The 22232-nt window shown below is 44.2% G+C and overlaps 1 protein-coding gene and 2 non-coding genes across 4 annotated transcripts in view; all 3 read left to right on the plus strand.

Moving 5' to 3' along the window:
* The window catches only part of LOC148506519 (uncharacterized), a 42666-nt gene that overhangs the window by 7863 nt on the left and 12571 nt on the right, over window positions 1-22232 (plus strand). For both annotated transcript variants that reach the window (XM_088446534.1, XM_088446535.1), the window contains 5 exons: window positions 863-964; window positions 10475-10543; window positions 10701-10778; window positions 11024-11122; window positions 11913-12122. In XM_088446534.1, the coding sequence (XP_088302660.1) occupies window positions 863-964; window positions 10475-10543; window positions 10701-10778; window positions 11024-11122; window positions 11913-12122 (558 nt within the window). The remainder of the gene's footprint in view (window positions 1-862; window positions 965-10474; window positions 10544-10700; window positions 10779-11023; window positions 11123-11912; window positions 12123-22232) is intronic.
* On the plus strand, window positions 4522-4636 carry LOC148506520 (U5 spliceosomal RNA). Its single transcript, XR_015869785.1, has one exon. It is a non-coding gene; the product is annotated as a U5 spliceosomal RNA (small nuclear RNA).
* LOC148506521 (U6 spliceosomal RNA) lies at window positions 20204-20311 on the plus strand. The gene has a single exon (XR_015869786.1). It is a non-coding gene; the product is annotated as a U6 spliceosomal RNA (small nuclear RNA).

Here is a 22232-nt window from a genome sequence, read left to right on the forward strand (position 1 = left end):
ATAACACGTAGAGGGGAGAGCTCAGTTGCAAAGTCTATTAGTTGCACATCTTAAAATGCCTTCTTCCCATGAGTGCCTGGATGGTCCTGCCCAATGTACTACGAAGTGCTGACCTACCATCCACTCTCAGGAGGTTTGTCAGTATACACAAGGGTGTGCCTGTAACACCAGTGATGAGCTAAGCAGCACTGCTTCCTATGTACTTCAGCTGTGTGAGCATTATATACTCACTATCATAGGAGTAATCTATTTGATTATCTGACATGCGCAGAGTGAGCCAGGGCACGCACTGTAGCTGCGCCCTCCCCGCCAATGGCTCCCACTACACACAATACCAGAACGGGGCAGCATGGAGACGATGCCCTCTATTCCTGGAAAAGCAGATGTCTGCAGCCAGGGGCAAGAGGGGGGGGACAACACCTGGGACCATTTATGTAACATTGGATCATTGGAAGTTACTTGTAGGTGGAGAGGACAAGATCCTGAGCCCTTGACGGATGTCAACTTGAAGTTAAAACCTATTGGTAATTGTAATAATGCTAATTTATTGTGCTTTCTGTTGTGTGTAAGCAGCTCTCCCAACTGCCCCGATGTGCGGACCTTGAAAGGGGTGGAGTTCCACACAATTGGGCGTGTGTGGGTGGATCAGGGGTGGGGCTTATTTTCTGCTGTTTGATGCAGAAATGCTGGGAGCTATGTGTAAGCGATCACACCATAATAACAGAACCTTGTACACACGTTTATAGATATAAGTTTGAATGGTCTTTCTGCAGAAAAATAATAGTGATTGTATCACCGGACCTGATCTCAGTCATAATGAGAAATGTGTTGTCTTATCATTAATATCTGTACTGTATTATAGGCAGTGTCCCTATGAAGCCAGAGGTAATATCACAGATAGAGCGAGGAAAGGAGCCCTGTGTGCGGGACCAGGACCAATGCGAGGAAGAGGAGATCACCACAGGTCAGTGTCAGGGAAGGTCACTTAGAGATCTGTCCTTTAGGGGTGACATGAGATGTCTGCTCAAACGTCAATACCGGAAGGCAGCAGTAAGGATAATATTAACCAGCAAAACACCTTATTGTCATCCCTAAGGGTCTGATTTTCAATTACAGCCACTGTTGTATCTATGTATAATTTATTTCTGTTTATGTCGGTGAGCGGGTCCTCTATCTACGGTCAGTCCCATGTACTGCGTCATGCTGCAGATCACATTGGGTTTGAACAGAGTCCTGCGCGAATCTGTATATGTTACTGCGCTCTAACATGGTGGCTGCGGAAAGGGGGCTCACTACAACCCTTCAGCTCATTTCCCTGCAGCGTCACCATCATGCGAGTGCGTCACTGCCTCGTCAGGTCCTACAAACACAAAAGGGTGTATAGAAGTCAGCGCTACAGAATGTCCCAAAATATGGTCGGGGAAGGTGTCAAAGTCCAGCCTACGTTACTCCTTATCTGATGTCTCAGTGGCTCCAAACAAATAAGGAAAATAGAAAATAATAGTGCAATACTGTGAGGTTATTACTATTATTCTTTATTTATATGGAGCCACAAGGGATCCGCAGTGCCTAACAAAGTACAGAAATAGCATGAACAAAACAAGTGACTTACAGCACAGAACATTGCAGGACATGGACAAGGTTTATAATCATTGCTGCAACTAGCGTTCCCCCGAGGCTGTTTCAGCGGGGAGCTGCACCGCACCCTGCCTGATTTTATAGAGCTAAAATGCTCCTGTCCTTATGGAGGCGCCCTGCTTAAACTGAGAAAGCTGCTGACTTTTTCTTAAGGCGGAGAAACGCGTAGAGACGTCCTGTTGAGACGATTGACCGGTCACTATTGACATCATTCCCCCTGGCCGTATACCACGTGAACCGCCAGTCTGGAGAGGCAGAGACTGTGAGACACAAACCAGCAATAGACTTGTCTGCTTACCAATCTATACAGACAGTGCAGCACTACACCGGCCCGCGCTGGGAAGCAATAATATACAGAGACGCTATCTGTGAAGTTTAATGACTTGTCGGTGATTTACAAAATTGCATACGAGCCACATAAATAAGTACCTGCTTATGTACATAAGTTTACAATCTTTGGTGGGCGACTGACACCTTATACTATTTATTAGCGAAATCAATATATCCACCAGCAATTTATGCCTTTATTTGCAAAGTGACAGAAAGAAACATCTCCATGTTAACATGTTGCAGTTTGGAATAAAGAAAACCTGATTCTATGATTGGATACATGTCTGCACTGGTGGATACAAACTTTTAACTGTGTTACTGTATTTGTATTAAGTTTTTGGAATCAAATTAACAACTAGAAACCTGTCCCAATTTGGGGCCATAGATATCTGTCTTTCTTCCGGACCCAGAGACTCCTGGGGGGTTATGGTCATAGGTTTTGCCATATTGGATTTATTGTATTTTATATATGTGTATGTATTATTTTAATTTCTCCTTCATCCACTAGGGGACACTGGAGTTCAAGACAGTGGGGTATAGACTGTGGAAGAGCAGAGCCTGGCACTTTAAATAATTCTGAAGTGTGACTGGCTCCTCCCCCTCTATGCCCCATCAGCCCCAGTTTTTAGAATGTGCCCGAGAGAGCCGGTCACATAGGGCTGAGCTCCAGCCCACTCTTAGTATTTTTTCTTTTATTTTCCTTTATTTTAATTTCTAGCTTTCACAAAGCATTGAGGACAGGCTGACAGAGTACTGCGTCTGTCAGCCTGCTACATGGAGGCATCAGGTGACCCACCACCACTAAAAAAAGAGTGCGTGTCGGAGTCCCAGGCACCCTGGCAGTAGCTCAGGGAGGACACGCCACAGCTTAATATAGAGGCTGTGTCCGTGCTTCCGAATGCCTAGCCGCAGCCCTGATGCCAGCAGTGGTAAGTATAGCTCTGTTCCCCTTATGGGAAACAGAGTTTAATCTGCGGCCCCTCCGCCCCCTCCCAGGCTCATGTGGCATATACTGTAGTATATCCCCTCCTGGAATCCTGTAACGCCGCTAGCGTTATTACAAGGGGCGGAGCTACCGCGCATAGAGCGCGGATACCAGTACAGGGAGACTGTTCAGACAGTCTGTAATGTTGCTGCCTAGCAGCATGCCTGATCCCTGCACGATGAGCGCTGTCTTACTTTATAGAGCCTGACAGCGCTCTGTTTGCTGCTCTCACGAGAGCCGAATCTTCCCTCTGCTCTATCCCCACGAGGAGGGAGCCTGCCGCGCCCCGCTACTCCCATAAGGGAGTCTACATAGCACCAATTGGCGGGGCTTAGGGAGCTACTCAGCGCGGCTGTTCCCTGCCGCGCTGGTGCTTGTAGAAGCGCTGGCTTCTGCACACAGCCGCCAGGGAGCGAGGCTGTTATTCACAGCGCTCTCGGCTGCGGGTTGCGGCGCCGCTGCTTGTATGAAGATTGCACCGGCGCTGTCTATTTCATTCCCGCTCCACCACTCGCTTTATGCCTGCTATACATTGTTTGCGCCCCGCCCGCTTATTATAGTAGGGGCAGAGTCTACTTCATGCTGGCGTGCACAGATGCCGCCATACTCCAGGAGTATTATTAGCATATGCACCTGCCTTAAAAGGAGCCGGGGCTTATTGCCAGCATCACCTGCATCCTCACTCTGGAGTTGTGTGGGGGGTGCAACCCTTAACAGGGTTGTGGGTTTTATTCCCAGTACGCCCTAGCTGTTTGGAGTTTGTATGTTCTCCCTGTGCTTGCATATGGCCTCTACCGTTTTTTTCTTTCCTTAAGCCTACAGCACCTGATCTTATTAGGTTTAACGGCACAACTGTGGAGTTTGTACTTTAACCTGCAGTCCTTATAGAGATCTGGCTCTGCCTCATCTCGGTTATATTGCAAGTAGTTCCCCTACGGAACTGGGCAGTGTACTGGTTTAATATTATATAATAAAAAAAAAAAAAAAAGGACCCGCCGCCACTATTATAGAGTGAGTGTCCGGGTCCCAGGCACCCTGAAGCACGGGGAGGAACATGCCACAGCCTAATATAGAGGTTGTGTCCATGCCACTTTGCCCACCACATATCTATCAGCGCCTACGGCCACACGCCCGATCTCGTCTGATCTTGGACGCTAAGCAGCGCCAGGCCTGGTTAGTACTTGGATGGGAGACCGCCTGGGTATTCCAGGTGCGACAGGCTTATTACATTGAACATCTGGGGCAAATATGCTTGATGTGTAACAGAATAATGCAGTGTGTTTCTTGCATCTATAGCTGCCAGAGATCACTCTGCCTAAATAGTTGGGGCCACTGTTCTGGCTGCTGCCAGAAATGACGGTTATTGCATATCTTTAACCCAAGGTTAGCACAAGGGTGCGTCCCATCCCCAGGCTTATGCCTCACATTGGCTCGCCTTAAGAATGAGCCGTACTCTTCTCATGCACATATGTGGCTGCACATATGTTAAATCTCAACAGCCTTCGGTGCTTACCTTAGAAGGTATGCATCTGTGCATCTATAGGGATTTATATCTTATTTATTCCCTTATACTGTGGTTTCTCTTCAGATCGAATAAATCTTTCGCCTTTTACTTAAGATTTCCGTGGAGAGGAACAATCATGAGTTTCATGTAATTTTTTGATGCCCGGCAGCTGCTGGGCTGCACACACAAGAAGTAACGTATGGCCGTTGTAGTGGTTGGCATTGCTGTCTCACATCACTGAGGTCATCTTTTGATTTCCATCATCTGGAGCCAGAAGGGCACACCTGATAAAGCGAGTACACCGGTAACGGAAGAGTCCCAGGATCGCAATCAGTCTGGGATAGTACGTTGCTAACATTTCCTGCCCCAACACCGTAGCAGAATGACGTCCACGCGCGGCACATGAGTAGTCTCCCTGTGTGGAGGTAAGCCACATGTATGTATATACTTGTATTTTGTACTAACCCTCCGTTTAGACCTGGGGCTCAGTTCCTTCTAACTATTGCCCGTGTTATATTTTTCAAATTATATCGCCACCTACTAATCTTGTATGTAGGTACGCGTAGGCATGTAGGGATTTATGTATGTGTTATGTATATATATATGTGTGTGTGTATATACAGATGTATGTGTGTGTGTATATATTATATATTATATATATATATATATATATATATATATATATATATATATATATATTGCTTCTTATCCTTACCATTAAAGCAGGGGTAGGATATGTTCTTATCAGTTTTATGTCTGATACCTAGTATATTTAAAGAGGATGCTGCGATGGGAGGCTGGACTCTCCTGATCTGGTAGTTTGTTCTATAACTCCGCTTTACACCATCTCTCCCTAGGGATTGGGTGGTGTGTGTATATTATGTATATAATTATGGATATGTGTAGGTATTCCTATACTTCCACATTCATTAAGATACATCTTATTCCACGTCTGGAAAGCTGCCAGGGTTTACCAGAAGCTGTCGCTTATATCCATACATATTATATGGTGGCTCTATAGATTAGAGACATGTTCTGCAGCTTACATAGGATAGTCAGAGACTCCTACGGCATTGCTTTTAGTATGGACTCTATACATGTCCTGGGGCCTTCCTGTATGTCCACACATGTATATAAGGATATGTACTTACACCCGCCTCGGGTTATAGTCCTGTTTCCATCAGTCTATATCTACAGTGTCCACTTCAGGGGACCTATTAATTACAACTACACTCTAGGGCGCACTTAGTAACAAACTTGTAAGACACTAGGAATGCAATGTGTGTATATATAGATATAGCATGCTGATCTCCTGGTGCGGGATATGTGTATGTGTGTATATGTGTATATATATATGTAATGTAGCGTGCGGATCTCCTGGTGCAGGAGTTTGACAAGTGACTTACTATGTCGGTACTAACTCTTCCTTTCAGAGAGTTTGCCTTTTCATGCAGCTATGTTTATATGTGTGAATGTGTATATATACTGATATATTCCCGTTCCTTGTATGAATTTTCCTAATAATTGGAGAAATCTGTTTTTGCCCCTGACTGGCGTTATCACTACGGATATCTCTTCTTTACTTGGGATAATTAACGCATTCTATGTCTATGTACAGGTACCTTTCTCGGTATCGATTCTGGTACCTTATATTATTGTCTTGTCGCATATCTCACTACAATAGGTATCTGTAGGTCCCTTGGGTACATTTCCTATCAGTACATAGAGAATCCAGGATCTATTCCATCCTCATGGCTTATTTAGTTAATTTACATGAGGCCTAGGGCCACCCGTCGATATAGGCAGGGTCTGGCCTGGGTTGTATCAGATTGTGGGCGTAATACACACTTCACCATTATAAGTTTTAATGTAAGGGTACACTAGCAGACCGTTTTTGGGGTATGTGTAATCTCTATATGGACACATATCCCTAATGGAACAGGCTCAGGTATAGCGTCCTGTTGTACGACCTTCTTGTCTCCATTAACAATTTGCTAGTTTCTACAGTATTTTCTTCTGCAGCATCTTCAGACTGAAGTCCGTGCTGTAGAGCATTGATCTTTGCCCACTGAGGCTACTCTCTGTACCTGACGTGGTGGTTTGCTGTGAGATGAATAAGGTCAGTGACATCCTACATAGCGTCCAGAGGGCTTCTGGTCGCTCACAGGTAAGCGGGCTTACCCCACTAATGCCTCGGCAGATGCTTTCTTTTTCATGCATCCTGACATAGCTGTTGTTCTCTCTTATGCACCCTAGTTGCTGTCCTAGCAGCCTTCCGCTCTTTTAAATCAGTTGGCTGTACACTTTAGAGCTTTCCTGGTGTGTGGGTGCATAATTGCAACATTGAGATTTGTGACCCTATTCTACTGGAATCTGTTGGGGTTATGGACTGAAGTACATCTATGGGCTAATGCACATCTTTACTATAAAGTGTGACAGTCTCTATGTTCCATACAGGGGGCCTGGTTTGTTTCCTGTTCAGTATCTGTTGATAATTCAGCACACTGACAGGTACCTGAATGGTACCTTCATAGTTGTCCTAGTGCTTTAGCCTTGCGGATGGGATACTTCCCTATATTGGTAGCTCTCCCTGGGTGGAGGTGGCATCCGTGCTCTTTTTCTGCTAAGGGTATCCTGGGTGTTTTCATACTATGTTCAGGCCAGTTGTTGGTACTGATTACACTCTACCATCATGAAGGAAGTTGTCTGCTGTTTGACAGGATGGGTGGTACTGCCGTCTGACCCACTGGAAGGAATTGTAGTCTCAATCCTCTCGTATCCGCCTCTGCCTCATGCCAGTGGGATCTCCACTCGTTGACAACTTCTATGGTTTAAACCTTCCACTGGTTACCAACCCTTTAGTAGTTGGACCTCGAGAATGGTTCAGGGCGACTGTTAGGTCGTGATTCTTGCCTCCTTGTTTGCTTTGTTAGGAGTCTGTGGACAGGTCCAGCTCTGTCTCTGTATATTGGTCTCATTATACTTTTATCTATATGATGTCCCGCAGTGCTGGGATTCTGCTGTCTGAGACTGTTGCAGCTTCCTGTAGTTGTCGCTAATACGGTTTTCTCGAGTTTTGTTCTCATGTTACTGCCATTCTATGGATTCTAGTTGGGGTTTTCTGCTCCCAACGGTCTTGCTTGGTCTGTTTTTGGCTGAGCTTACGGTGTTCTGATGCTTTTCATCTGCGGGTACTCTCTCTAGCCGTATTCCATTGAATTTACGCTGTAAGTTGTGGAATGTCTGTGACTGTTCAGCAAGGAGCTCTGATTGTCTCCTGGCTCTACGACATGCCTCCAGTCTTGGGCTGTCCCTGTTTCGGTTGGCCGGGAGGTCGGCAAGTACTCCGCGCTTCCCACCCGGGAGGTTGGCTTTGGGACGTCCCCACTGTCTTGAACTCCAGTGTCCCCTAGTGGATGAAGGAGAAAACAGGATTTTGGTACTTACCGATAAATCCCTTTCTCCGATTCCACAGGGGACACTGGACGCCCGCCCAGCGCTGCGTTCCTGCCGTTTTGTTGGGTCCTTATCTAGTTGTGTGACTGCATGTGTTCCCTGCAGAGGGTTCCTCTGTTCTTCTTTAGTCGGTATTGTTCCGTTCTGTGGTCTTCTCCTTCTCCTCATTTTCCTATTGTCTACCGTCTCCTCTCGGGCTCAGTTCTTAAACTGGGGCTGATGGGGCATAGAGGGGGAGGAGCCAGTCACACTTCAGAATTATTTAAAGTGCCAGGCTCTGCTTTACCACCGTCTATACCCCACTGTCTTGAACTCCAGTGTCCCCTGTGGAATCGGAGAAAGGGATTTATCGGTAAGTACCAAAACCCTGTTATCTGAGTAAATGTATCAATCTGACAGCGCCTCGGAACACCTTTCTCTGTTTTAGTTGTGTGCAGGCTGGTATATTCCCCGCCCTGGTTTTCCGGGCAGCTGTTAAATATATATATATATCACTAAAGAGGTGCGGCGCCAGATTAAAATTTTTTTCTTTCCCTGCTTAAACAGCCTACTGGGTGCCGTCCCAATCCGCAGGCCCAAGTGTCTTGCGCGCAAGGGAGGGGGGGAGTTGCGGTAAAACAATGACCACTGAGTGAATGCACATGGCATCTTTTCACACTGCGGGGAGAGCTTGGAGGCAGCCCAGCATCTCTGTGAGTGCTGGGCATGCCCCCTACAGTGATGATAAGGGTGTGTGTCTCAAGGTCCACGTTCCTTTTGATTGACCACGCCACTTCGGCACGCACTGGATATATGCCCCACTGCACTTTTAGAACACTGCATCAGCAGTCATAGTGCCCAAATAAGCAGCGCCGGCTGGATACAAGGATTGGTGCTGTTGTAGGCAGTGGGGAGGAGTTGATGATATAAGTGGTGGCAGGAAAAGCACATCAAGTGAAGAGGGTCCTGCTCGTGAGAGCTTACAATCTAAAGGGGAGTGACAGACAGACAAGGGTGACACACAGGAGAGATGGCGAGCGAGGAGCTTGGGGAAGTGGGTTAGGATGAGAACTGGAAGGCTTTCATAAAAAACTAGGTCTCGCGAACCCATTTGAAGCTTTGTAGAGAGGATGAGGTAGGGAGAGAGTTCCAGTGGTAGGGAGCAGCACAGGCAAAGTCTTGGAGTGGGAGGAAGTAATCAGTTGGTAGGAGAGGCGGCGTTCGTTTTTGGAGAAAATCGGGCTGGAGTGTGAAGAGAGATGATGTCCACACAAAGAAATGTGACCCCAGCAGGATAAAAGCGCTTATGGGTAGGTGCATATACTGAAGGTGTGCAAGCAATACAGCCCTTCTGAAATGAATGCTGACATAAACCACCTGCCAATCAGGCCCGTAGCCGGTTCTTTATAGCAGCCACCCATCAATCTTGCAAATGGAATTCAGGAGATCTCCAGTATCCTATCACATATCAGATGGAGCCCGGGTCAGACATCTTCAGTAACAGATACTGGATGTGTGCCCAGGTAGGAAGCCGGACCCGTGTGCCATCTGCGTCCGGAGACGATATGTGATATGCTGTTCTGTGTCTCATGTCTGGCAGGCAGTGACTCTTACCTTATTTCAGTTCATATGTACTTTCACAGACCTATACGGTCCAATGAACATTTATATTTAGTACCCACTATGATTTTATGTTGTGATCTGGTGGTGGAGATCTTATTGATTCCATTTGCAAGATTGATGGGTGGCTGCTATATAGAACCAGACAGAGAGCGGGGTGAGCAGTGGGCAGTATGAGGTGACCCGTGTCCCTTTACTAGCAGACTAATAAGGGCTAGTCGCTAGAATTATTAAGAACATAGCTAGTGCCACTAATGGATACTGACTTTACAATTCTAGTGGCCTTAAAGATTTTGCTCTCAGGGTCATTTCACGTGGAACATTTATCACCATCCTTCTTCCTGGTTATTGTAGAACCGTCACACACTACAGAGCCCAATGGACGGACAGTGTTGTCATTCCAGATGTTATCTGTAGTCCTAAATAGGCAAACAAAATGGGATGCGGTTATAATACCGACCACTGGGATTCTGGCAATTCAGAATGCCGGCACCGGAATCCCGACACTTGGCAGAATACTGGTGCCGGCATCCTGACCTCCGGGATCCCGAGGGTAAAGGGTTCAGAGGGACGGTTAGGGGTTAGGCACAAGGAGGAGGGTTAAGCTGTGGGGGTGGGGGAGAAAGGTTAGGTTTAGGCTGCGGGAAGGGGGAGTGTTAGAATACCGACCGACAGGTGTCGGTGTCCTAAGCCTGTGAGGATGCCGGTGACGGGATTCTGCGCCGGATTCTTGAGCGCTGGCATCCTGTATTCATTCAACGCCAAAAAAGTAACATCGTCATTGCTTCCCTGTAACATCACCTCTGCGAGTGACCTGTTTTGCTACAGCTCCATTCACCTGCTGATGGGTATTTGTGTTACAGAACATTTGCTGGTGGCTCCATGATATCAGTAAGATCTGTAGATACTTTGCACCAGTGGTGGCTGTCTGTCTGCTTATCTATCTCTTTTCACATTCCCAGCCTGCATCATTATCAGGCCAGAGATGGTATCAAAGCTGCAGCAAGTTCTATATGACGACGACTCCTCAGGTTAGTAGCAAGTAATATATAATAGATATTGTTAGATAAGCAGATAGATATTGATAGCTGGATATATATGTATATTATAATATACAGTGACAGAGTACAAATATGTATGTAGTTGTATATATAGACTAATCTGGTTTCTGTCTTTGTGTAACTATAGACTGTGTATACTTGGAAATTGATTCTGACAGCGAGGAGGAAGGAGGCCAATTACAACTAGAGGAGGATGACCAATCAGGTTAGTACAATTTAGATCACCTTTAGGGGAGGTGGGAGGGCGTAGTCATGTGATCATCACCTGCTGGCAGTCCGGGAAGTAGCTGTCACTCACATGGCAGCTCATTACTTATTGCCAAATACAAACTCTCAGTCTCTGGCTCATGGACATTTACAGAAGTTGCTGAAGAGCAAATGATGATGCATTAGATAAGACTGATGATGTCATGTTACATGATTAATGTGAAGTGTTTCCTATGTATGCAGACTGTGTCTATGTAGAGCCTGAAGTTCATTCACTGGTTGAACCTAGAACAGAGCTGAATGTGCGGAATCCGGAGCTGTACGAGGATGACGATTCCTCAGGTTAGTAGTAACGTGAGATAGAGAACGGACACCCAGCACTTACCTGGTTCCCGGACCAGCCAGTTAGGGCTCATCTCACTGCCGTTCCGTATTCAGCATCTAAGTAACTGTTAACTAAGGTGCACTGTGCGCTACTTTCCAAAATAGCTATAATCTTCTAATACCCATTGTAATCACCTAATACCCATACTAATCGCCTAATAATCATAGTAATCGCCTATCTTTCAAAAATAGGTATAATCACTTAATACCCATAGTAATCCCCTAGTAACCATAGTAATCGCCGGATAACCATAGTAATCACCTAATAACCAAAGCCCACAGCTGACCATTACCGGCTCTGCAGTGCTGTATGTCTGTCACCACTGTGTATACATGTCAGAGGCACTTTAAGACTTGTTTACAATGTGTGAGGTTCCTTTGCATTATCTATACAGCACAGTCATGGCGCTCTGACCACTTACACCATGACATAACACTGTTAGGTGGGCGCTGTCCCCGGACCTCTGCCTTTGTCGGATCATTATGTCTACGTGTCACAGGCTGGGTTTCAGCAAATCCGCTCTGCCAGCTGCCGGCTGTGGTGTGACATGGTCCTTGTGGTTATACTGGTGCATCGGGCGGTTCATGGGCAGTTACATGCTGGGTGCAGAAACCATTCTATAAAGATAAAACAGTGGAATTCTCAGAAGCCTGGCTACACATATACAGTAATAAAGTGCCTCTATTGGGTGGAAGTGTTTAATGATGAACAGTGAGACATCTGAATACTGTGACGTGTTGTCTGCAGACTGTGTGTATGTGGAGCCTGAGCTGAAACCCGATGAACACAGAGAGAATACAGAACCGGTGCCCGAGGAGGAGGATGGTGATGATCCTTATTATGGTGGCGCCAATGATAATGGTGAGGATGACGACGACAACGCTGATAATGATGACAACACTGATGATGATGATGATGACGTCAACGTTCATGATGATGATGACGACGACGACTCAGGTAACCGCACAGCACTCTGTGACTATGTGGCTGAGGGTCTCACCACTTGATCTACCTTGTGGTACTTGATATGGAGCATCATTAAGCTCGGACATGGAAGTGCCCGTCTCCTAGATGCAGAGACATTAGGGAGAATATCAGATGGGAGAAATAGGTTTGTAGAGTCATTAGCTGGATACAAACTAAAGACCGCACTATCGTTAATATAAGACCCCCCCCCCTAATTGTGTTCTCTTATAATGTGGGATATACTAACACGAGTAAGGAGAGTCTATAGCCTGTATTGTGGCTCCTATATAGAGACTAAAGAGTCTATAGCCTGTATTGTGGCTCCTATACAGAGACTAAAGATGGAAAATCACACAAGGTGCGCTGTAAGGTACTCCCAATATCAGCTGTATCTGTGGCAGCTCACTAGAGGGTTCTGTACTCCACAATCCAAAAGAGAAACAATATGTAAAGTGAAGCGCTCAAACTGCAACAGTTGATGAGTCTATATTGTTCTTTTATTAAGATAAAAATGAACATGTATTGCACATATCATAAACATATAATCCAATAAAAATCAATCTCCGTCTTTAAAATATAATAAGATGATGCTTAGTAAACATCTGTCATATTCTCTATATGCATATAGAAATCAACAAAGGGCCCAACTAATAGGAATGAAGCAATGTAGCTGTCAGTAACGACATGTCAATTAGTGGAGAAGATGGTGACATTTTCTTAGGTCCGTTGGTAATAAAGGGATTCCTTATAGTGAATAATAAATGTTATGGCTCAAGAACAATGGCACTGTCTCGATAATAATACTGGTATAAGCCAATAAAAATAAAAACACTCCTAGAATGCTGGTTCCATAGAAAATACCTGTCCAAAAGGAGATGAGATCCTTTCATTCAGCAGGTTGGTTCCAAATGAAGCACTCCGTGTGTAACACAAGCCGCGTTTGTAATGAAATCCTTAAATCCTGGCACTCGTGGGTAGCGACTCTAATGGCAGATCACCGCTGGTACCTAATAGTCTTTATTGTCTCCTAGTATCAGCAGGTGGAATTGTATGTTCCAACAAGGAGGAACACGAGCAGCCTCCGTTCTTACAATCAGCCCTTCACATCAGTGAGTGGTGGAGAACGGTGGTAGCCGGCCGGTGTGTTCGGCACAGACCCGCTGATCGAAGCTGTCAGCAGCAGGTCTCCTTAGCCGCCTCCTGGTGATCAGCCAAAGTGGGACGATGGTAGGAAGAATAGGGTATTCCGCGGCTCACAATGCAGCAGTTGGTAACAACAGGTGTAGCAGGAGACGGAGATAGCAAATTGGAGATAGCAGCACAAATCCTTGACGCGTTTGTCCGGGTTCTATACCCCCGGTTTCCTCAGAAGGTTAGATGTGTTAGTGAGTCTCCTAGTCCTTATATAGCAGTATTCATTCATTGAATTAAGAGAAAAGAGCTGCACCTGTTAGAAAATTGGCTTCAGGCACAAACACCATTTAATTAAGTGCTGCTGCTAGAATACAGATATTCTATGTGTTTAAAAAACAGAATGAAAAATATATATTTTGATCGTTATCCTATATAGTTTAAAAAAAGGATACAGGAATAAAACATTAAAGCATTATGTAAACTTGAGGATCAGAAAAAATATAATCAATAATAACCAAATTAATATATGATTATATAGAGAATATAGAACACCTTTTTCAAAGAAATGGTTATCTTATGACACTTGTTATTCCAAAAAAGAAACGAGGTGTGAGGTGAATCATGTGGCCAGATAAAATGTCAGAACATTTATGTTATAATTGCTTTAAATGTCATACAAAAATCAAACAAAAAATCAAACATAAACTTTAGAGATGGTGTCTAATCCAATGATGACTAATAGAATTAGTAATCCAAAATTTGAAAGAGATGAAAAACTACGGATTAATGTGCATGTGCAGAAGGATCAGATAAATAATATCTAATAATAATAATAATAAAAGATAATAAATAATAATAATAACAATATTGGTGATAATGATAAAAATAATAATAATGATATTAATAATAATAAAAATAATAATAATGATTAACAATATTAAATAAGGATTCCTAACCACATAAATATGAAGAGGGTCTCAAAAATCCAGTTCAATGAAAGTGTTGAAATGGATTTTTGAGACCATCTTTATATTCCCTACCCCGCCCCCCTTTTTTTTCTTTTTGTTTATATATTATTTTAGATCCCAGGGATCAAACTTGTTCTTTAATATGTGGTTAGGAATCGTTATTTAATGTTGTTATTCATTATTATTATTATAATTAATAATAATATCTATTATTATAATTACTATATTTTTTATTATCATTATTACCAATATTATTGTTATTATTATTTATATTTGTTATTTATTAGCTTTTATTATTATTATTATTATTATTTAATATTTATCTGATCCTTCATTGTGATGTTTATTACATCAATGTTCATTTGACTATAATTCCATCATAATCCATATATATGGAGATCCATTAGTAGGATACCATTGTACATTAATCCGTAGTTTTTCATCTCTTTCAAATTTTGGTTTACTAATTCTATTAGTCATCATTGGATTAGACACCATCTCTAAAGTTTGTTTGATTTTTGTATGACATTTATAGCAGTTATAACATAAATGTTCTGACATTTATCTGGCCACATGATTCACCTCACACCTCATTTCTTTTTTGGAACAACAAGTGTCATTAGATAACCATTTATTTGAAAAAGGTGTTCTAGATTCTCTATATAATCATATATTAATTTGGTTATTAATTATATTTTTTCTGATCCTCAAGTTTACATAATGCTTTAATGTTTTATTCCTGTCTCCTTTTTTTAAACTATATAGGATAACAATCAAAATATATATTTTTCATTCTATTTTTTAAACACATAGAATATCTGTATTCTAGCAGCAGCACTTAATTAGATGGTGTTTGTGCCTGAAGCCCATTTTCTAACAGGTGCAGCTCTTTTCTCTTAATTCAATGAATAAATACTGCTATATAAGTGCTGGGAGATTCATTAACACATCTAACCTTCTGAGGAAACCGGGGGTATAGAACCCGGACAAACGCGTCAAGGATTTGTGCTGCTATCTCCAATTTGCTATCTCCGTCTTCTGCTACACCTGTTGTTACCAACTGCTGCATTGTGAGCCGCGGAATACCCTATTCTTCCTACCATCGTCCCACTTTGGCTGATCACCATGAGGCGGCTAAGGAGACCTGCTGCTGACAGCTTCGATCAGCTGGTCTGTGCCGAACACACCGGCTGGCTACCACCGTTCTCCACCACCCACTGATGTGAAGGGCTGATTGTAAGAACGGAGGCTGCTCGTGTTCCTCCTTGTTGGAACATACAATTCCACCTGCTGATACTAGGAGACAATAAAGACTATTAGGTACCAGCGGTGATCTGCCATTAGAGTCGCTACCCACGAGTGCCAGGATTTAAGGATTTCATTACAGCCGCGGCTTGTGTTACACACGGAGTGCTTCATGTGGAACCAACCTGCTGAATGAAAGGATCTCATCTCCTTTTGGACAGGTATTTTCTATGGAACCAGCATTCTAGGAGTGTGTTTATTTTTACTGGCTTATATTATTATCGAGACAGTGCCATTGTTCTTGAGCCATAACATTTATTATTCACTCTAAGGAATCCCTTTATTACCAACGACCTAAGGGAATATCACCATCTTCTCCACTAATTGATTGTATATACATGTCGTTACTGACTGCTACATTGCTTCATTCCTATTCGTTCGGCCCTTTGTTGATTTCTATATGCATATAGAGAATATGACAGCTGTTTACTAAGCATCATCTTATTATATTTTAAAGACGGAGATTGATTTTTATTGGATTATATGATATGTGCAATACATGTTAATTTTTATCTTAATAAAAGAGCAATATACAGTGCCTTGCAAAAGTATTCACACCCATTGGCTTTGTACCTTTTTTGTTACATTACAAACTGTAATTTTCTCCTTCATCCACTAGGGGACACTGGAGTTCAAGACAATGGGGTATAGACGGTGGTAGAGTAGAGCCTGACACTTTAAATAATTCAGAAGTGTGACTGGCTCCTCCCCCTCTATGCCCCATCAGCCCCAGTTTTTAGAATGTGCCCGAGAGAGCCGTTCGCACATCAGGCTGTCTCCAGCCTTTTCATATAATTTTAAAGCATTGAGGACAGGCAGACTGCTTGCTGTGGCAGTCTGCCTGCTACGTGGGAGCCGCCGGGAAGGGCACCGCCACAGCTACTGCAGCCTGTGTCCGGTGACCCTGAGGAGGGGGCACCAGCAGATGGGGTCATCGGATCCTGCGAGGACCCGCCACTGCTGACACCGGCATGTGTCCGGGTTCCTTGCCGCCCCCTCAAGCCCAGCATCTCGGCCGCAGCAGCCCGTAAGTATATCCCACCACTCCTGACCAGCTGGAGTGGTGGGCCAAAAGCTGGGCTCAGGGAAGCGCGCGCTGCGCGGCTATTACAGCCTCCTTCCCTCTGCCAAAAAACTGGCATTGCAGAGCTGCTGACGAGACCCGGATCGGCACTCAGCAGTCAGCGTCCGGGTCTCTGTCTTAGGCCTAGCTCTGATCCCCCCCTCCTGTTTAATGAGGGGAGGAAACACATAATCAGTGTTGCTATTAGCCGCGCCGTGGCTTGTATTGTAGAAGCTCCGGCGACGGCATTGAGAGGAGCATTTAGACACCGCTCCAGCGCGCCCTGTTTACTGACTGAGCGGCTGTTATCAACTCCCGCGTGGCTGTTGAGGCGCGCTAATAACAGCTCCATCCTTCTCTCCCTCTTGTTAAGGAGACGCTGCACCGCTGATCCCAAGGCAGTGCAGCGCTGACTGACCCGTCGCAATCGGGTCCTCCCCAAAGAACGGGAGGTGTAGTGCCGCGGTAGGCGTGCTAAACGGCCGCCATTAGCGGGAGCTATATATATATATATATATATATAAAAATATGCCGGTTCAGACTGGGCGAGTTAGCGCCGGGCTATACCCGGCGGTGCGGGGGCGTGGCTTAAGTCTGGCGGCCATTACTGCTCCAGGGCATTTGCTAAGCCTATCATGACGCGCTGTACAGTGCAGATTTATTAAAGTATCGCTCTTCCTAAGGTATGCTTGTGTTTATATGTATATGCGCAGCATCCCTGCATGTGTGTATTTATATGTATATATGCATATATGTGTGCCTGTCGGTTATTACCCAGTTTTGTCTTCTGCCCTGTGCATGTATGTGTGTGTATATGTATATATATATATATGTATATATGTATATATATATATATGGGCAGCTGCAAATCTGGATGGAACCTAGTTGGTCTCTATTATACTATAATGCTGGGATAGATTATGCTGATGGCATACTGAGCGCAGTGTAGCAGTCTTCCTGCTTACCAAGTTACGCAGCGGCAAGTTCCAGATAAAACTTTACATATCTCAGTAGTTCCTATATGGTGGTCAGATTCCACAGTGAATTGTTAGAGGGGAGAGCACTGAAAACAGCCGGCCCCACAACTATCCTAACTGCTGCCCTACGTCATTGTGATGTTACTGTGTAGAGGATAGTTATGACTAGTTAACAATTGTCTATCTCAAGATGGCTGCTGGAGTCTGTCTGATTAAGTTTTAATTAGTACTCATATGGAAGAGCAGCACCTCTACATATAACAGGACCCACCGCCACTATTATAGAGTGAGCGTCCGGGCCTGACACTAGCTCAGTGAGGAACATTCCCACAGCCTAATATAGAGGCTGTGTCCGTGTCACTTGCCCTCCACATGATCTGCCGATTGATCTATGTCTGTGTCAAAAAGGCCTGTATACATCAAGTATACTGCAGTATATTTCATTGCACTGAAGTTGTCTTTGATTCCCACTTTGAAAAAGCGGGTTGACCTGGAACTCACATGGCTCACCTGATAAGGCGAGTACACCAGTGACAGAAGGATCCCAGGATCTAAACCAGTCTGGGACATCGCGCTGTTAAGATATCCAGGCCCCAACGCCGTAGCAGAATGACGGCCACACGCGGCACATGAGCAGTCTCCCTGCAAGGAGGTAAGCCACACGTATGTATATATTTGTATTTTATACATAAGCCCTATTTTGGAATATATATTTATATATGTCTGGAGTGAATTGTCCGGGGCTCAACCAAGGTCTTGGCTCAGTGCCTACGACACACACCCTCAACACGCTCGATCTCATCTGATCTCGGAAGCTAAGCAGGGTCAGGCCTGGTTAGTACTTGAATGGGAGTTTTGCCTTGGAGTACCAGGTGCTGTAGGCTTATCCTTCCATGGCTTTACTGTTGCTCATATTAAATAATATTGTCACCTATTGATCTGGATGTATGTACGCGTATACATTATGGAAATATATGTATGTATCGCTTCTGATCCTTACCGTAAAGACAGTGGAGGATCTGTTATCAGTTTTGTCTGATACCTAGCATGTTTTAGAAAGGAGGATCCTGCGATTGGAGGCTGGACTCTCCTGATGCGGTAGTTTGGTACAATTACTATATCCATATACTGTATATATAAAATGGTGGCTCTATAGACTACAGTCATGTTCTGCAGCTTACATTGTGATAGTCACAATTCCCTAAGGCATTGCTTCTAGTATGGACCCTATGCATGTCCTGGGGCCTTCTTGTATGTCCACACATGTATATAGTGGAGCAAACTTATAGGAGATGTAGATATAGATATGGATACATAAATATATGGATATGTGTATGTAAGTGTGTATGTATGTATGTGTATATATATATATATATATAATATATATGTATATGTGTGTGTATATATATATATATATATATATATATATATATATATTATAGAATGAAGATCTCCTGGTGCAGGAGTCTTGACAAGTAAGCTTTCCATGTTGGTACTAACTTCCCTCTTCCGTCAAGGAGATTGCTTTCTCTTGCAACTATGTTTGACGGGTGTGTGTTTGTGTATATGTACATATATATATTCACATTCCTTGTATGAATATTTCCTAATATTTGGGAAAACCTGTTTTGTTTTTTGTTTTTTAACCCTAACTGGGGTTTTCTCTACAGATATTTATATCCCTTCTTTACTTGGGATACCTTATGCACTCTGTCTATGTACAGGTGCCTTTCTCAGTATAGATTCCAGTACTCAATATTATGGTCTAGTCAATATATCGATAAAATGAGGCTATAAAGTGGCCCCTAGGTTCACTTCCTATCAGTACATAGAGAATCCAGGTTCTATTCCATCCTCAGGACCTAATTATTTAAATGACAACAGACTGCAGTTACTGCTCCCGTGCCTGAAGGCCTAGGGCCACCCGCCGAATAGGCAGGGTCAGGTCTGGCTTTATCAGATGGTGAGTATCAAGTAAATCCTTGGCCCTGCGGTTCAATTTTGAATCCCTCTTGTTGTCATCACTATAACTTTCAAGGGTCAGTGGTGGGGATCCATCATCAAATAGGTAAATTTCTGTGTGTATCTTGACCGGTACAAGGTCTTATTTAAATCCACCTTTTAACTAATACGCACTTCACCATTATACGTAACATGTATTGATGCACTAGCAGACCGTAATTGGGGTATATATATAATCTCTATATGTATACACATCCCTAATGTAACAAGCTCAGGTATAGAGTCCTGTTGTACAACCTTCTTGTCTCCACAAACATTTTGCTAGTTTTCTACAGTATTTCCGAAGAGAACATCGCCAGACTTAAGTTCGTGCTGTAGAGCATTTGTTCTTAGCTCACCGAACTACTCTCTCTACCTGACTGGTCGGGTTGCTGTGAGATGGAAAAGGTCAGTGAATAGCGTCTAGAGGGCTTCTGGTTGCTCACAGGTAAGCGGTACCTCACTAATGCCTCGGAAGATGCTCCCTTTTCATGCAACCCGACATTACAAGTCTCCCTTCCGCACCCTAGCTGCAGTCCTAGCAGCCATCCGCTCTTGTAATCAGTGGCTCTACTACACCTTAGAGTTTTCCTGGCGTGTGGGTGCGTAGTTCCAACATTGAGAGTGCTCGCTTTGGCAGCACATATACTAAAAATTGGAACGTTACATAGAAGATCAACATAGCCCCTGTACAAGGATGACACGCAAATTCGTGAAGCGTTCCAGATTAATTGTCACTTTATTCTACTAAAATCTGTTGGGGTTATCAAGGACTGTAGAGCATCTATAGGCTAAGGCACATCTTTACATTACAGTGTGACAGTCATTATGTTCTGCGCAGGGAGCCTGATTCCTATTCAGTATCTGTGGATATTTTCATCTGATAGGTACCTGATGGTTACCTTTATGGTTGTCCTAGTGTTCTAGCCTTGCTGTATGGGATGCTTCCCTATATTGGTAGCTCTCCCTGGGTGGCTGTTGCATCCGTGCTCTTTAACTGGCAGGGTATCCAGGTTGTTTTCATACTATGTTCGGGCCAGCAGTTTGTACTGTCTACACACTTCCATCATGATGGATGTTGTCTGTTGTTTGGGGTCGTTGCTGTGGATTTCTTTCAGGCAGGCACAGGGAGTGTGCCATATAGTCCCCACCCGGAGTGCCTCATACATGAGTGTAGTTCCCGCCCCAAGCGGTTTTGATGTTTCTATAGGCAGGCAACTGATGGGCTGCCAGACACTCTGCCAGTGGGCTGTACGGGGATTTATAACTGCAGGTTTTCAGTTGCTGTTTGATCACTCTGTTCAGAGTGGTTGTACTGCTGTCTGACCCTCTGAACGAATTGAGACCACAATTCCTTTCTAAGCCGCCTCTGCCTCATACCCAGTGAGATCTCTATTTGTTGGAGACTTCCTTCCGCTGGTTTTAAAACCTTGTGGTTGTTGGGCCTCCAGAATGGTCCTGGGCGACTGTTCGGTCTTGACTTTTGCCTCCCTGTTTACTCCTGTTAGGAGTCTGTGGACAGGATCAGCTCTGTTTCTGTAGATGGTGTTATTCTACCTATATCTATATGTATTCTGTCCAGCACTGCTGGGGGTCTGCTGTCTGTGTATTATGCTGCTTCCTATGTGCGACTACGCTGTTTAATGCTTTCATCTGCGGGTGTTCTCTCGCTCGCCGTTATTCCATTCGAATTACAATATACGTTCTGGAATTCTGTGGTGGTTTGGCAGGGGGTTCTGATTGTCTCCTCTGCTCTGTGACACTTGATCCTCAGCTCTTGCCTTTCCTTTGGGCCTACAGTTCTTGGCGATCCTGGTTTTCGGTTTTGCCAAAGGGTCTACAAGTTCTCCGCGCTTCCCACCCGGGAGGTTGGCTTTGGGACGTCCCCATTGTCTTGAACTCCAGTGTCCCCTAGTGGATGAAGGAGAAAACAGGATTTTGGTACTTACCGATAAATCCCTTTCTCAGATTCCACAGGGGACACTGGACGCCCGCCCGGCGCTGCGTACCTGCAGTGTTGTTGGTTCCTTCTATGATTGTGTGGCTGCATGTGTTCCCTGCAGTGGTTTCCTCTGTTCTCCTTCAGTCAGTATTGTTCCGTTCTGTGGTCCTCTCCTTCTCCTCTTTTTCCTAATTGTTCTCAGTCTCCTCTCGGGCTCAGTTCTTAAACTGGGGCTGATGGGGCATAGAGGGGGAGGAGCCAGTCACACTTCTGAATTATTTAAAGTGCCAGGCTCTACTCTACCACCGTCTATACCCCATTGTCTTGAACTCCAGTGTCCCCTGTGGAATCGGAGAAAGGGATTTATCGGTAAGTACCAAAATCATGTTTTTTTATTTTTTTAATCTGAATTTTAAGTGATGGATCTGCACAAAATAGTCTAATTTGGTGAAGTGAAATGAGAAAAATATATATAAAAAATCTTTACAAATAAAATTCTGAAAATTGGCATGTGCATATATAATCACCCCTTTGCTATGAAGCCCCTCAAATGTTCTGGTGCAACCAATTCCTTCAGAAGTCACATAATTAGTGAAATGAAGTCCACCTGTGTGACATCTAAGTGTCACATGATCTGTCAGTATAAACACACCTTTTCTGAAAGGCCCCAGAGGCTGCAACACCACTAAGCAATAGGCATCACACCATGAA

Source organism: Taudactylus pleione, unplaced genomic scaffold (genome assembly GCF_031769625.1).
Source record: "Taudactylus pleione unplaced genomic scaffold, aTauple2 ptg000400l, whole genome shotgun sequence".
Lineage (NCBI taxonomy): Eukaryota > Metazoa > Chordata > Amphibia > Anura > Myobatrachidae > Taudactylus > Taudactylus pleione.